Consider the following 13,535-nt stretch of genomic DNA (forward strand, 5'->3'; position numbering starts at 1 on the left):
GCGAAATGCAAAAACGCCCGTCTCTCATGCATTGGGGGCACGTTAAAGAACCCCAGGTGGTCAAAATTTCCCGAGTCCCTCACTACGGCATGTCTCATAATCATGTCGTCGTTTTGGCACGTAAAACCCCAGTGAATTTGAAGCAATAGCGTACAGTTGATGTCCCTGAAGCGATGTGCGGCGAAGCGGCCATACAGAATAAGATGGCGACCAGTACGTTGGCCTGTCTTGGTCGTTTTTCCGACATTGCTGGAGCTCTATAATATCATGATCTTTCCTCCGTTTAAGGTTGCATTCACCACAGGCTCTTCGTGACATACGCGCTATTTACTTGCAAACGTTCCATATTTGTGTAATACCCTACTAAGCGTTCTGCATTGCGAAGATCTTTCGTGTTGTATTCTTCGCAATGCGTCACGTAAATCTAGCTTTATACCGATAATTTTGCTTCGTATCTTTAAAACATTTTGTTTTGAATCCCGCCTAGCCTCGATCTAAGATTCCAAATGCATTTTTACACGTTTTCATTGTGTGCTGTGCCCGATAAATAATATTCAAATCATTTGCCAGCCGTTTCCCGAAGCACATATATTTCAGCCCAGTTTCTCCTGCCGAAAACCCCCGATGGTGAAGGTTAATTTCACCGTAATGCCGTCATTCGCAGTCTCGTGTGTTATAAGTTCTAATGTTGATTAAAACCTCCACTGTGTGTCGACTTCTCATCGTGCTCGATGTTCACTGAGTGTTTTATTTTATTTATGAGCGCACATTGTTTCTTTTTCTTGCTGCTTGTCACAGTATATGTATGCAGATTTACTTCTTTTCTTTGCTCTGTGATAATATTTCTTTTTCTTTGTTTTTCTATATCTATAGAGGCAATTTAGATTGTTAAATGATCACCTGATGTTAAGCAATCTATGTTTGCCTACTTCTATTAGTGTCTGCGTGCTGAACTGTATCTCGGAGCAAAAGCCTCCGTCGGCTGTATAGCATTTTGCTTCGATTTCAGGTTGATGTACAGAAAGAAATCAATAAATCAATTGAATTCAATTTGTGTTGTCATATATTGCATTGACCTTACTTCTCTTTCCCTTTCGTTGGCGCAGGTGGTACCCAGCTTCGAGTTCAAGTGCTGGGAGAATGCGAAGTCCGGCACCTTCTTCGCGCGAGACAACGTCGACAACTTCCTGCGATGGTGCCGCAAGTTCGGCGTCAACGAGTCCGTCATGTTCGAGTCGGACGGACTGGGTGAGCTCGCGTGTTCCCTTTTTAATTCCCTTCGTCGCTTCCCGAAATAAGGAAAGATGCGCGACAATCAGGCAAGGTATACGTTCCGTAACTGTGACCTTCCGTCGGTGATTTCAAGCAATGCTGGAGATGTTGAATTCGTGCGCGGCAAACGCTGAGATGAAAAAAAATTCACGGATGATTACGATACTCCCTAATGCAAAGTTTGAGCGCAGCTCTATAGGTGTTTTCATTTCGCGAAATATTGAGGCATCGCATCGATCACCGAACCGACCGGCGGAGCCGCGGCGCCCGGCGCTATATATAGACCGGTCAACCGCAACCGTAATCTATATATAGCTTATGTAACCGTAATCGTTACCGGGAAACGCATGCGGCGAACGCTATGCGCGAAGGTGAGATTTCTTGTTGTTCCTTTATTTTCCCCGCACGGCCGGCGCCGCCGCGGATGCGCGTACGTGAGCTCCATCTGGTGGTGGCTTCAAGGTGGCTTCCTCCGCGTTCGCTCTTTCATCCTTCCATGTGCTCGTTCGCTTGGTTACGCCGAGGGACGCCAACGCTCAATGCAGTAACGGGCGCCCAAGAGTTGCGCTCTAAAGAAAGACATGCCAAAATGGTGGTCACCGCGGCAGGAGGAAAAGAAGGAAGACACACAAACTTATCGACGCATGCTCAAGGGAAGGCAGCGCCAACCCGTCGATTATGGACACTTGCGGCCACGCGCGACAGATAACGGTTCAGGAGAAGCGTGACGAGTCTGACAAGACGTGCCTTCCTTCTTTTTCGCCGCTAGCGTGATAGTCGGCGTATTATTTTATTGCGATAGCAATTATATGGACACTTGAACCGGATTTCTGCCGTCGGCGTCGTCGTCGCCGTCGCCGTGAGGTTCCCTATAGATAAAATCTTCGCCGCGCGCCGTATGCCCGAGAGGAAGCGTGCGGAGACGCGCGCTATCACGGAGAGCGAACGCACTCAATCTCCCACGCGCAAGCATGGAAGCAGGAAGCCAGCGCCGGAGGGAGGAAGGGGGGGGGGGGGCGCTTCTCTGCCAACAACCGCGCTCGTCGCTCGCTCGCACCGTCTCTTATCTCCACACGGCTCTGACCTTTAAGTGCATTCGCCGCTCAGTTTCCGTTGAAGCGATAGACCGCACGTACCTTCGCCTCTGCGGCGTATCCGCTTGCTGCCAGAGTTTTGACAGGTCGTTGTCTGCAGTCATTCAGTGTGATCTATTCATGTTTGTGCGCGCTCACAACACGCTTGTTCATTCAGTTAGTAATAGTCGGGCCACATTTTCCAACGCACGCTACACATGCAATGCTGCCCGGATCGGCAGTGCAGCGCTACAGATGTGTCCCTTCGCACGCGCTGCCCACGGGAAGCGCTTCTCATCAACACCACCGTTTCACACGCGCCTTCTCGTGGTTATCGAGTCTCTCTTCATGTCGGTCTACTTACGCCGCAGCACACCTGCTTACTTAATCAGCTCATGTTTACTACAATTCATATTGCTACCAAAGCCGCTCACCTTACTTCGTATGACATTGCTGTGTTGCTATCGCATTCATTGCTTCGCCCTTAGGGCGAAACTGTGACATTTTTTTTTCTTTGCCCTCCTTTTTTTTTTTTAATATATGATGTTTTGAAGATGTTCGCGCTTTTAATGAGCGTCGCATACTCTTTTGTTTACATAGAAATGCATGCAATGAAAACCATAGAAGCAGGAAACTTACATAAAGACACACTCCAAATTAAAATCAACTCATACAAACAAGTCTAGCGCACATAATGAAAAGTGAAGTCACATAAATGAGTTTGACTGACCTTCTTGCTCTAGTTGTGTCCATGTATTGCGCGCGTACTTTTCCGCGGAGTGAAATAAGTAATCGATTTTGGCTTCACCATTGGTGTCACGGTAATCGTAGACGTTGTAAACTGCGCTGTTTCGATGAACTATTGGAATTTTATCGCGAAGTCAGCGCGTAGTTCTGCCGTCAAATTACTGCTTCGCGATCACTCAAAAAAATCACAGCATATCCACGGGGTGAATGATGATGAGTGGGCGAAGCTCCGGAGGGAATCATCGGATCTCCCGCTTAAGGGGACGCTAGCACAAACGCGTTAGAAACGTGCAGTACTCTCTAGTAAGGGGGAGCGGCCACAGCGTCTTACGCGGCCATTTACACATGCCGGAACGTGCACCGCGTTTGCCGACGCCATCACATGACTGCTGAGAGAGTATACCCCCCGTATTCATAAACGCTCCTCGACTTGAACTTGACTTGCCACCGCTTTGGGCAGCGCGTTCGAAACGCGTTGAAGGTAAGGCGGAGAGGCCACAGCGTCTTACACCAGCTTCTTACACGGGCCGTAACGCGCTAGCACAAACGCGTTAGAAACGCGCTAGAAACGCGGCCTTTCGTTAATGTTGGGTCAACGCCTCCTAAAAAGTCTATTTAGGAGGCGTTGGTTGGGTATTTATTGCCATCGTGGTGCGTGTGTCCATGTCCGCTTCTTGGCGTAGTGGGCTAACGCCGCGCTCTCGGAAGCGAGGGGTCCCTGGTTCGATTCCGCGCTACGGACACAACTTTCGGAATTTTTTTTCTCATTTTTCTCAGACTGGTTACACACTACTGGTTACACACTACTACTACGACGACGGGGACGGAACGGGTGCCGCTATAAGGAGCTTCGCCCCTAAAATGCTCGCTTTTTTCAAGCAAAGGTAATTCATTACCTTAGCAAAACTAACTGGGATTTGACCAGCCAGTAATGTGATCACTCCAAGACTTTAGCTCACTTCTTATGAGCTCGAGTCGAACCACGAAGCGTCCTTAAACAGCCTTTGAGTGAGCAGGACAAATAGTGTATGCAGTGCCTGCAACATACCGGGTGTTCAAAATTAAGCTTTACGGGATTTTTAGAAATCGCCTGTGGCAGGTAGCATAATTCTTACCGTTGAGTTGGGTTATTCGATGAAGCGGATATTAGTAGCACGAGAAATTGAAACGCATATTCAAATTATTATCAAAAATTTACTAATTAACTTCTTAGTAAATTACTTCACGACACGTATAACAATTTGCGAATTGTAGCCAATGAGCTTGTGTCCCCGAGTACAACTATTATTTTGCCTGCCTTCTCCCCCCCCCCCCCCCCACCTCGCTTTCTATTTTTTCGAAGTTATATTAATTATTTGTCGTCGGAGTTAACTTTCGTTGCTTGCGTAGCCGTCCTCTTAGTGACCTGTTTTCCCTGGACCGTACTCAAATAAATGACAAAGGGCAGAAAGCTGGTTTAAGCAGCCTAAATTAGCGCGGTTATCTACTGTACCTCGGCGGGTGAAACGCCAGCGAACCCCGGGCCTAAAGTGACACTTTGCGAGCACAGCCGAGAACGTGGAAGTGAATTCGGGCGCTAAGATTAGCATCTCTCCGGATTCGGGTTCCAGCTTAACAGCTCTTTTGTTTATTCGTTGGTTACCTGCCGGACATTTCTTTTCGGGCGCACCAACGTCATTAGGGACAATTTGTCTACTTCGCCCGGCTCAGGTGTGACAGATGACCCTCCCTTTATTTTTATTTTTTTTAAGAGCTTCCACTCTGTCTTAAGACAAGCGCGTAAAACGAGGTGTTTCTTGACGAATACGCCTGGCGGTACGCTGTGGCGTGCTGACAAGTTGACAACGCCTTTTTGGCAGTGTTCTCAAGCTGGTTCCTCCAGCCTTACTTTTTTGTGTTCCGTTGCATTTCTGTTTTTCTTTCCCCGACGATCGACGACACGTTGTTAAAGGCGAAAAAGAGAGGAAATGGGTTTTCATTTTTTTCTTTCTTTCTTTTTTTACCGACAGTACCTACATCCCACGGCCTGTAAATGAGTGCCTCAACATAGTGGTTTTTTTTTTTTTTCTAAGTACATTTTCGTCAAGCGGCAAAAAACTTTGAAGACTTATTTGACGGCGAACATTCCTTGTACTGAGGTGGCGCTTTATTTTACAACTTTGTTAACACACTTGAGCTCGCTGTCAGGGAGGCATGAAAGTGCTTCGCTTGCGCACTGTTCAAGGCCTCGTCATATTTGCGCCTTTGTGTATATCTTGTTATATATCTTTTTTTAACTTTTCATTTTATTTTCCTTTCCAATTACGATCCCTTTATGTCTTCTTCCCTTCATCTCTCTATCGGCCTCGGTTCATGTGTCGACCTCAAGTTTTAGATAATTACGATTCGCTCAGCAACCTTTCATTTCTTAGAATCCTTTTATATATATATATATATATATATATATATATTACTTTGGCTAAGGTTGGAAAGTTTTCTTAAGTATCGCCGCAGAGTAAATTACGTTTAGCTCTGTTAGTAAATTAGGCTTTTGTAATGCAAAAAAAAAAAGAATGTAATGCTTACTGTGAGAGCAGGCACAAAAGAGAAAACATACGGAAACAAAAGGCGGGTTGCAGAACGACCTTAAAGTTTCCTCACCAACTTGTCGTAACGTCATCTATTTTCACGGCGTAGCTAGAGTTGCCTTCAGAATGAAAATGTGGTCCTTTTTTTTACTAAGACAAAGGAACAAAAACTCAATCTATCAAGTTTAATAACGTTTCCGTCGCCGAAACAACCCATATGCTTCTAAATATATTTCTAAGCCATGGCGCCACACTTGCGTACCAGCGCTGGGATTTTGGAGCAAAAATCAGAAATTAGAAATTCGGGCTTCATTTTCTTTTGCCTTTTCTTTACTTTTTTTAATTAATCAACCTATTTCCGCCAAAAGAACTAAAATGTGGTTTTGAAAGAATACTTCAGTTAAAACAGATTGATTTGGTGTTTTGTGTAGTGTACGCCAACTGGAAAAAAAATCGCTTAGGATAAATTGGCCAAAAGTGATTAACATAGTATACTACGTAATCAATCTTGGCAAAGCTGCAGGGTTCGTAACGGTCTATTTTGTTTATTAGTTGTCCTTTAATAGAATCTAAACAGACGGACGTGTACACCTCCTGGTTAGCGGATATGACGTAAGTCCCAGAACGTCCCAGCGCGCGCCACGGCCCGATCTCGGAGGTCATGCTGTCACTTCCGGCGAGTAGGAATAGCAGCCTTTTTTTTTTCTCTCTCTCTCTCTCCTTCCAATATCTGTATCATAAACGTCAACTTTTGCGAACCATTCCTGGCGTATCTACTCGTGTTTCAATCCCAAAATTTTGCGCGGAGGTCGCTTTATCACTATACACTTTGTTATACGATAAGCAAAATGAGAACAAGATAAAAGCAGGAGCCAACGTTTCCACAAATTTACTTGTCTTTTTTTTTTTTTTTCAAGGCGACTTGTGCCCAAGGCGACATATGAGAGCTTATGTCGCCTTAAAAAAAAGACGATTCTACTTGTCGAAACGTTGACTTCTGCTTTCATCTTGTTCTCATTTTGCTCATCGTCTTGAATTTGCATCTCCCCCATTCCCCGTGTTTATACTTTTTTACGTGGCCTAAAACGTTGTTGTAGTTGGCCTTTAAAAGCCCCCTCACCAGGTTTAGCCAGTTTAAACAAACAAGCGTTGTGAATGCATGACGGGCTGACGATCGTGTCTGCAAAGTATTGCGGCGCCACGCGCCGGGCGAAAACAGCTGAAATTTCAAACCGAACGCCTCGCGCCATCCCCATCGTGGAAGCCCGCTCCCGCCAGAGAGTCACGGTCACACGCACAAATTCCCCTTCTCAACGCGTGTTTCGACATTCACCGGGATAATCGTTGAATGAGGAAGGAAAAAGAAGGAAAAAAAAATCACCATCCCCGCCTCGCGAAAGTGGACCTCCAGCGAAACAGTGGAAAACCGCCACTATAACTGCTGAGGGGGGCATCCTTTGTAAATGCGAAATCATTCTATCGCCCATGAAGCGCAAAATCCGGCGTTGATATCCAATGGTTCCAAAACCCACGTGACCAAGTGGGGACGTCGCGTGATGACATCACGTCAAACGTTACGTTACGTGATTAGGTACGTTACGGTACATTCGCGACCTGTCTTTATTCAACGCGAGTGTTCGTTTGTTTCTCTCGTTCTCTGTGCGTGCGTGATCGTGACCACCGGCCAGTGCTTCACAACCAGCCGCGGTCCGTGGTGCTGTGCCTGCTGGAGCTCGGCCGAATCGCGTCGCGGTTCGGCGTCGAGCCTCCCGGCCTGGTCCAACTGGAGAAGGAGATCGAGGAACAGGAGCAGCAGCTGCTGCAGCAGGAGGAAGACGCGCCGGAAGAAGCCCTAGGCGCCGAGGCCATCATCGTCGTGGGCGACGAAGAGGAGTCGTCCTCGGCCTGCTCGTCTCCGGCACTGTCCCGGGCCCACTCGTGCCTGTCGGACGACGACGTCGCCTCGAGCACCGGCGACCAGCACGGGTAACGATAGCTCAGCACGATGTCTTGAAAGTCCTGTCGCGTAACCCTCTGTTCGCGTGGGACTTGAACCAGCGAGCTATCGGGCACTCGAGGCTTAAGCCTTTCAGATGCTGCGTACACAATTGGGTACCGCAAGGTAGTGCATCAACAGCAAAAGCAGCCGATGAAAGTAATGATATATTTGATCTTGAAAAGACGCTTGAGGTGTTTTTGCTCGGTGTCAGTTATGTTGTATGTAGCGGATTCACATTTTTTTTTCATAGTTTTTCGCAATGTCATGCGTCCAGGCATTGTTTTTTCAAGTGCCTGGATAAGTGCTTTTCGAGGTTTTCAAAACACTAAATAGTTTATATTCTCATATTTAATGTACCTCTAGTGAGTTTTTGCGTGGAGTCCACATTTTGTAAACTCGACAAAACTCACTAAACAATTCAAAATTCTTAATCTTTTCTGTACACTTTCTAGATTCTGAAGATGCAAGAAATGTGATGAAAGAAAGCTTTCAATGAACGGCATGAAGTGACATCTGAAAGGGTTAAGTCGTCCTCAGATTGTATGCACACTTGCGCATGATGACTCCCGCACAACTCGAACCTCGTTGCAGTTGAGGTCACTTCCACACCTATGCAACACTGTACGCAGTTTCGGTGGATTAAGGTGGGTTTGGGTGGATTAAGGTTGGTTCAAATTGGAGCAAGGCGTATTAAAGTTTCGAGTTTTAATTTAAGGTGAAAACTTTGACAAGTCCTCATGCTTTCGCCTTCAAATCACGTGAGGATACTTAAGGGACTGTCAACTGTTCTTCCTCGCATAGCGCTGTAAGAAATGACCTCTAGCTCGCTCGCTCTAAGGTCTGCGACGACAAACGGCGGCACGGACAGCGCCGTGGAGACCTCCCTGGAGCCCCAGCTTCCGGGCGCCATCGCGGACGTGGTCGACGGCGTGCCCATCAACGGTGCTTCGCGCACTAAGAACGGCCTGGAGGAGGACGACGACGACGACGGCCGGGACTCGGGCCTGCCTCACGAGGGCGGTGCCGAGGACTCCCTGGACGGCTCCTCGCTCAACGGCACCTCGTCTACGCCGAGCCCGCCCCCGCCGCAGCCTCCCGAGCCAGTCAAGGCCCCCAAGAAGCCCGAGAGCAAGAAGAAGGCCCCCTCGGACCTGGACCGGAAGGTGGGTGCCGAAGAACACGCTGTCTGGTCTTTAATTAGCGATTAGTGTTTAGATTGAAAGGAGTACGGACACTTGCCGTATTCACGTGATTATGAAGTGCCCTCGATCGTCATGCGCGTGCAATGTTTCGTGACCAGAAATGAAAAGAGCAATACCGAGCTCTATGGTAACGGACACCCCTTTTTTAAGACTCCTGGAAAGCCAAAATGCGATGCGCTTCTTTCTTTCCTCACCAGACTTTTATGGTGATACAGGAAGGTGATTTATGCTTTATATATATATATATATATATATATATATATATATATATATATATATTGCATCCTAGCCACAATGGACGGGCTCGTGCGGGAACTTGATCCGGCGACCGCAATACTGCAAAAGGACGACCCTCGACATTGAGGGGGCGAATTCGGAACTCACCTATTCCAGTTTTGGTCTCATGCTCGAATCAAACGTGAATGTCACGTTTTAGTAAATATTAACAGGAGAAAGCTCTGAGAACTGAGTCACGGTACTATCGAAGTTGTAGAGTCACTACTGCGGGCGTCTCGCGCACTTGAAAAAAAAGATTACACTTATCAGATGGTTTAATTTGATGCTAAAGTTGGTCTCCAAATGCCGGTGCTGGTGTCATCGACGTTACTGCGACGTCACGGAACGGAGAAATATAAGCTGACATCATGCACCAATAAGGTACGTCGACCAAAAGAACTTGGCCAGGTAGCTTGGTCTTGCTACATGGCGAGTTGGTCTTGGGCTATGCATGTTGTTCTTGGCGCGAAGTACAGAGGGTGAGCAAGGGAACAGGAAAGATGCCGAGGAGTGCCAACTACCGACTGTTTAATGGAGGACCGAGATACAAAACGAAGATTTCCACGCACGCGCAGTGCAGATCATGCGTGTCGTAGAACACGTGATTCTCTGCGTCTTTCCTGTTTCGTTGCTTCATGCTCCGAACTTTGCGCCAAGAACAGCATGTATATAGCAAAGGCATGATGGCGTTGCTCATGAAAAGGAAAAGAAAAGAAAACTCAAGACGTGGGTGCTGCGGTCGTTTCTTCTGGCTGCGCTCACGTGTGGTAGACTCGATGGCTGAAGGAACGGAGCAAGCCATAGTGTCGTGACGTCGTGATGCATACTCCTCCTGGGTAGGTCACCGCATTTCGTTGGTGGTGAAATACAAAAACAAAGCTTAAAAAAAGAGAAAAAAAAAACGGCCGTGCAAGCTAGATTTAGGTGCCCGTTAAAGACCCCCATGTGGTCCCCCAGGACGGCGTGCCTCGTAATCAGATCCCGCACGTAATACTGGCACGTTATACCTTCGAATTATTTTCCCCTCCTGGATGCCGAAACCGAAACTGGCTTGTAGAAGCAAGTATTCCAATAGCTTAATTACTTCACTCTGAAGCTCGTCAATATTATCCCCCTGGGCTGTTGGAGTCTAAGCACATTCATTTAGCGTAGCAAACGTTATGCCAGTACTTCATTAATTTCGTTCAAGCCGACAGTAGGCCGCACGAGGCGCCATTGTTTTCAAGTATGAAGTCGTGGTTTCCATGATCTCGGAGGCGCAAGTCGCCGCCGCCATGGCTGCGACTTGCGCTGGCTTGCGCTTTCACACTAGAGCTGGATGCTTTTGAAGGACTAAACGCTCCGACAAAACTTCGACAGTGTAGGCGATAGTATTTGCACCTGCTGTGTGCGAGACGGGCACGCAGCGTCACGCTATAGTAAGCGCAGCCATGGCTCAGTGTCTCTGAGCCTGTGTTATCTTCCTATGGTGCTGCCGCGAGTCTTTTCTACCTTCTTGTACTACCACGTCGTAGAAACAGGCAGGATTCGACTGCAGGAAACGCCATCGCAAACCCGGAAACAGATCTGCATTGCCCTGTTTCTTTTTTTTTTTCTCTCTCTCTCTCTCTCGTTTCCTTTTCCTTATTTTCGTCTTTTTTTTTTTTTTTTTTTTTGGCGCCGTACCTATCTTACGTGTTTGCCTCGGGTACACCAGTTCTTTCTTTATTTTCTTTCTTTTTCTTAGATATACACCGAGTAAGTTTTCACCGCATTAATGAGGGCCTCCAGGTTATCTCAGGGGTCATTGCGCAGCGTATGAAAGATGAGACCACTGACCTGTACTATGTTTAGATCAGTGGATAAGACAGCGCAGTCTTCAGTGTGCGAATGATGACCCCTTGACTCGAAGCACTCCGAGTTGCATTCGCAAGCAGATGAGGACTTGTCGGTCGACAACTGTGCTTTCTTTTTTCTTTCTTCTCTTTTCAGCACGCGGTGACGTTTTCGAGTCATTCTTGTCTCGTGGGTAAAGCGAGTCGCTTACTGTAGAGTAGGAACCAGGCGAGGTACCGCGGAAGGATTTTAGTAGTCGGCGTTTACTTCACGGACAAATGGGCGGCTAACCAGAGCGTATTCCTTCGCTTCCGTTTTGGCCATTTCTTGCGACGCAGGCATGATTTGTGATTTCACGTTTGCTTGGAGGCCTACACCATCTACGAAACATATAGCGATGCGAAATTGTGCTTTTGAATTATTGCGCGTAAAAGGCGTTCTGCTTTATGATTTCCCGTTCGCCTTTTATTTGCTCTCGACTATGTGCGCGCGAACAGTATTTTCCAAAAAAAGGCGAAGCTACTGGTCGTATGACCGGCTTACTCAACGGCTGCACACGAAACTACGTAACGCAAAAATATTTCTCACGCGTTGCGGTTCATCAGGATTTCACAAGATGTCGCTGTCAGTGCTCTTGCAGCCTTCCACGTGTCCAGCGTTCTGGTATTGCGTGTACGGACGTGATATACTCTTTAGGACCCACTAAATTTTCGTGTCGCGCAAGCGTTCCGCCGAACACCGTCCTTCTTGGTTATTCGCGGCACTGCGTCACCTTCCACTAAAACAACTTAACCGCCTGGTCGTTTTCTCCTACTACCTCGTGCCTTAGTCGGCCTCATGCTTTTAAGCTCAAAGGGAATAACGCCACACGTTTTGCTTGACATTGGTTTCGATCATGTGATGTGGACTTCACCGCAAGATGAACGAGACGATGAAGCAAGCGGGCACCACGATGACGAAAAAAAAATGCTTACAGGCTATTTACACCATAAGTGTCTCTGAGAGTCTCTCAATTCTGTGATCTAACAGGTCTTAACTAACCCTTCACGGTCTTAAATAGTCTCATGCGTGGCGGAGACAATCACCGGAGCTTTCCGGTGAGAAGGTCGTCAAAAAGTGAGCGCGGCTCTTTGTCGGTTGGCGTTGAGCCGTGCTCCCTCATGGGCTGCAGAAGATAGCGCCAACCTTTCCTTTCTGAAATGAACCACTTAGTAGTTTGTCGGTCCACGACGCCGATGGCCGGCTCAAAAAAAGAAAAAAAAAAGATGTTATTTCTTTCACTCTTTCTTATTTTCTCTCTCTCTCTTTTTTTTTTTAATGCACTGTGTTGGTTTCGGCGCTTCGCGATTGCCCATTTGTTTGTGCCTGTTCTGATTTTAAGTTTTGCTCTTGTTGCTTCTTGTTCTTTTGTGTTTTTTTTTTTTTTTTTGTTCCTTGCCTGTCTAGTTTTCTTTCTTTTTTAGGTTTAACTGTTTGCACATGTCTCTCGTTCATTTGCGCATGAATTCTGCGCGCATGTGTGCAATGTCAGTCGGGAAGTTCAGCGATTGTCCCTTTTCCTTAGATTTCCTTTTTTTTCTTTTTTTTTTACCTGTTTTACCATTCATACTGCATTACCAACATGCCCAAATCGCCACCACGTTCAACCAAATTCTGCCCTTTTTCTGTCCGATAAACACTCTATACATTGTGTACACGGGTCTCTGATTTGGATCATTCATAACCGGCGGATACTGGATTAAATACAGTGCAAAATAGACAAGAGAACGAATCAGAGATAAAAGTAAAAAAGCGCTCTCATCGCCCCGTGGCTCACAAAGAGGATGACGCGACGATCGAACGCGGCTGGGAAAGTGGAATTACTAGGCCCGGAGTGAATCACCCGTGTGCGCTTGCCCCCGTCCCTAGACTACTTCTATTTTCTATCTTTTGTTTTTTTTTTCTATGTTTCTTTGGTCTTTATGTTCAACCATAGTTCCCTCTGCAGGATTACAACGGTTTCCACCGATTGGATGGAATCGTGCGCGCGCATTCTCCGAAGAAAACGCGTCTTGATCGTTCGAAGCTCGTTGGTCTGTACTGCCTGGGCGTCGGACGCAGTTTTTTTTTTTTCTTTTTTTTTTTTTGTGGTTGAATGTTTTGCAGCCGTGTGTAGAGACCGACCTTGGAAGCGCCCGTCGGTGGGTGTGATGCATTTTACTTTATTCCGTCGCGCCTTTCGGCCCCGATGTCTGCGGCGCGCACTCCGGCATCAACAGTTGTGTGCAGCACCGGTAAAGCTGGGTCACCCAATAGGACATAAATCGCGCACTGTAGGCAAACAGCGCGTTGTTTGTCTTGAGATGATGACGATCACTTCTAACGGAATCCCCTTTAAATCGAGGTAGCGACCCGTAGTCACTTAGCCTTGTGAGCTGCTTACGCGCTATAATATCGTAATATAGCACTCTGTCTGATCTGCCCTATCTCGTATGCGTTACCTAGCCTAGCAGCGTCAAAACAAAGAACCTATCTCAGTGTGACAGCGACAAAAGAGCGTTTATACTCGGTCCTCGAACGTGAGTTGAGACTTAGCGAGGGCCGA

General features: G+C 47.0%; 1 protein-coding gene across 1 annotated transcript in view; it reads left to right on the forward strand.

Moving 5' to 3' along the window:
* The window catches only part of LOC119465257 (uncharacterized), a 149,797-nt gene that overhangs the window by 107,649 nt on the left and 28,613 nt on the right, over window positions 1–13,535 (forward strand). The window contains exons 4-6 of the mRNA XM_037726054.2: window positions 1,107–1,248; window positions 7,348–7,645; window positions 8,497–8,821. Of these exons, the coding sequence (XP_037581982.1) occupies window positions 1,107–1,248; window positions 7,348–7,645; window positions 8,497–8,821 (765 nt within the window). The remainder of the gene's footprint in view (window positions 1–1,106; window positions 1,249–7,347; window positions 7,646–8,496; window positions 8,822–13,535) is intronic.

Source organism: Dermacentor silvarum, chromosome 9 (assembly GCF_013339745.2).
Source record: "Dermacentor silvarum isolate Dsil-2018 chromosome 9, BIME_Dsil_1.4, whole genome shotgun sequence".
NCBI lineage: Eukaryota > Metazoa > Arthropoda > Arachnida > Ixodida > Ixodidae > Dermacentor > Dermacentor silvarum.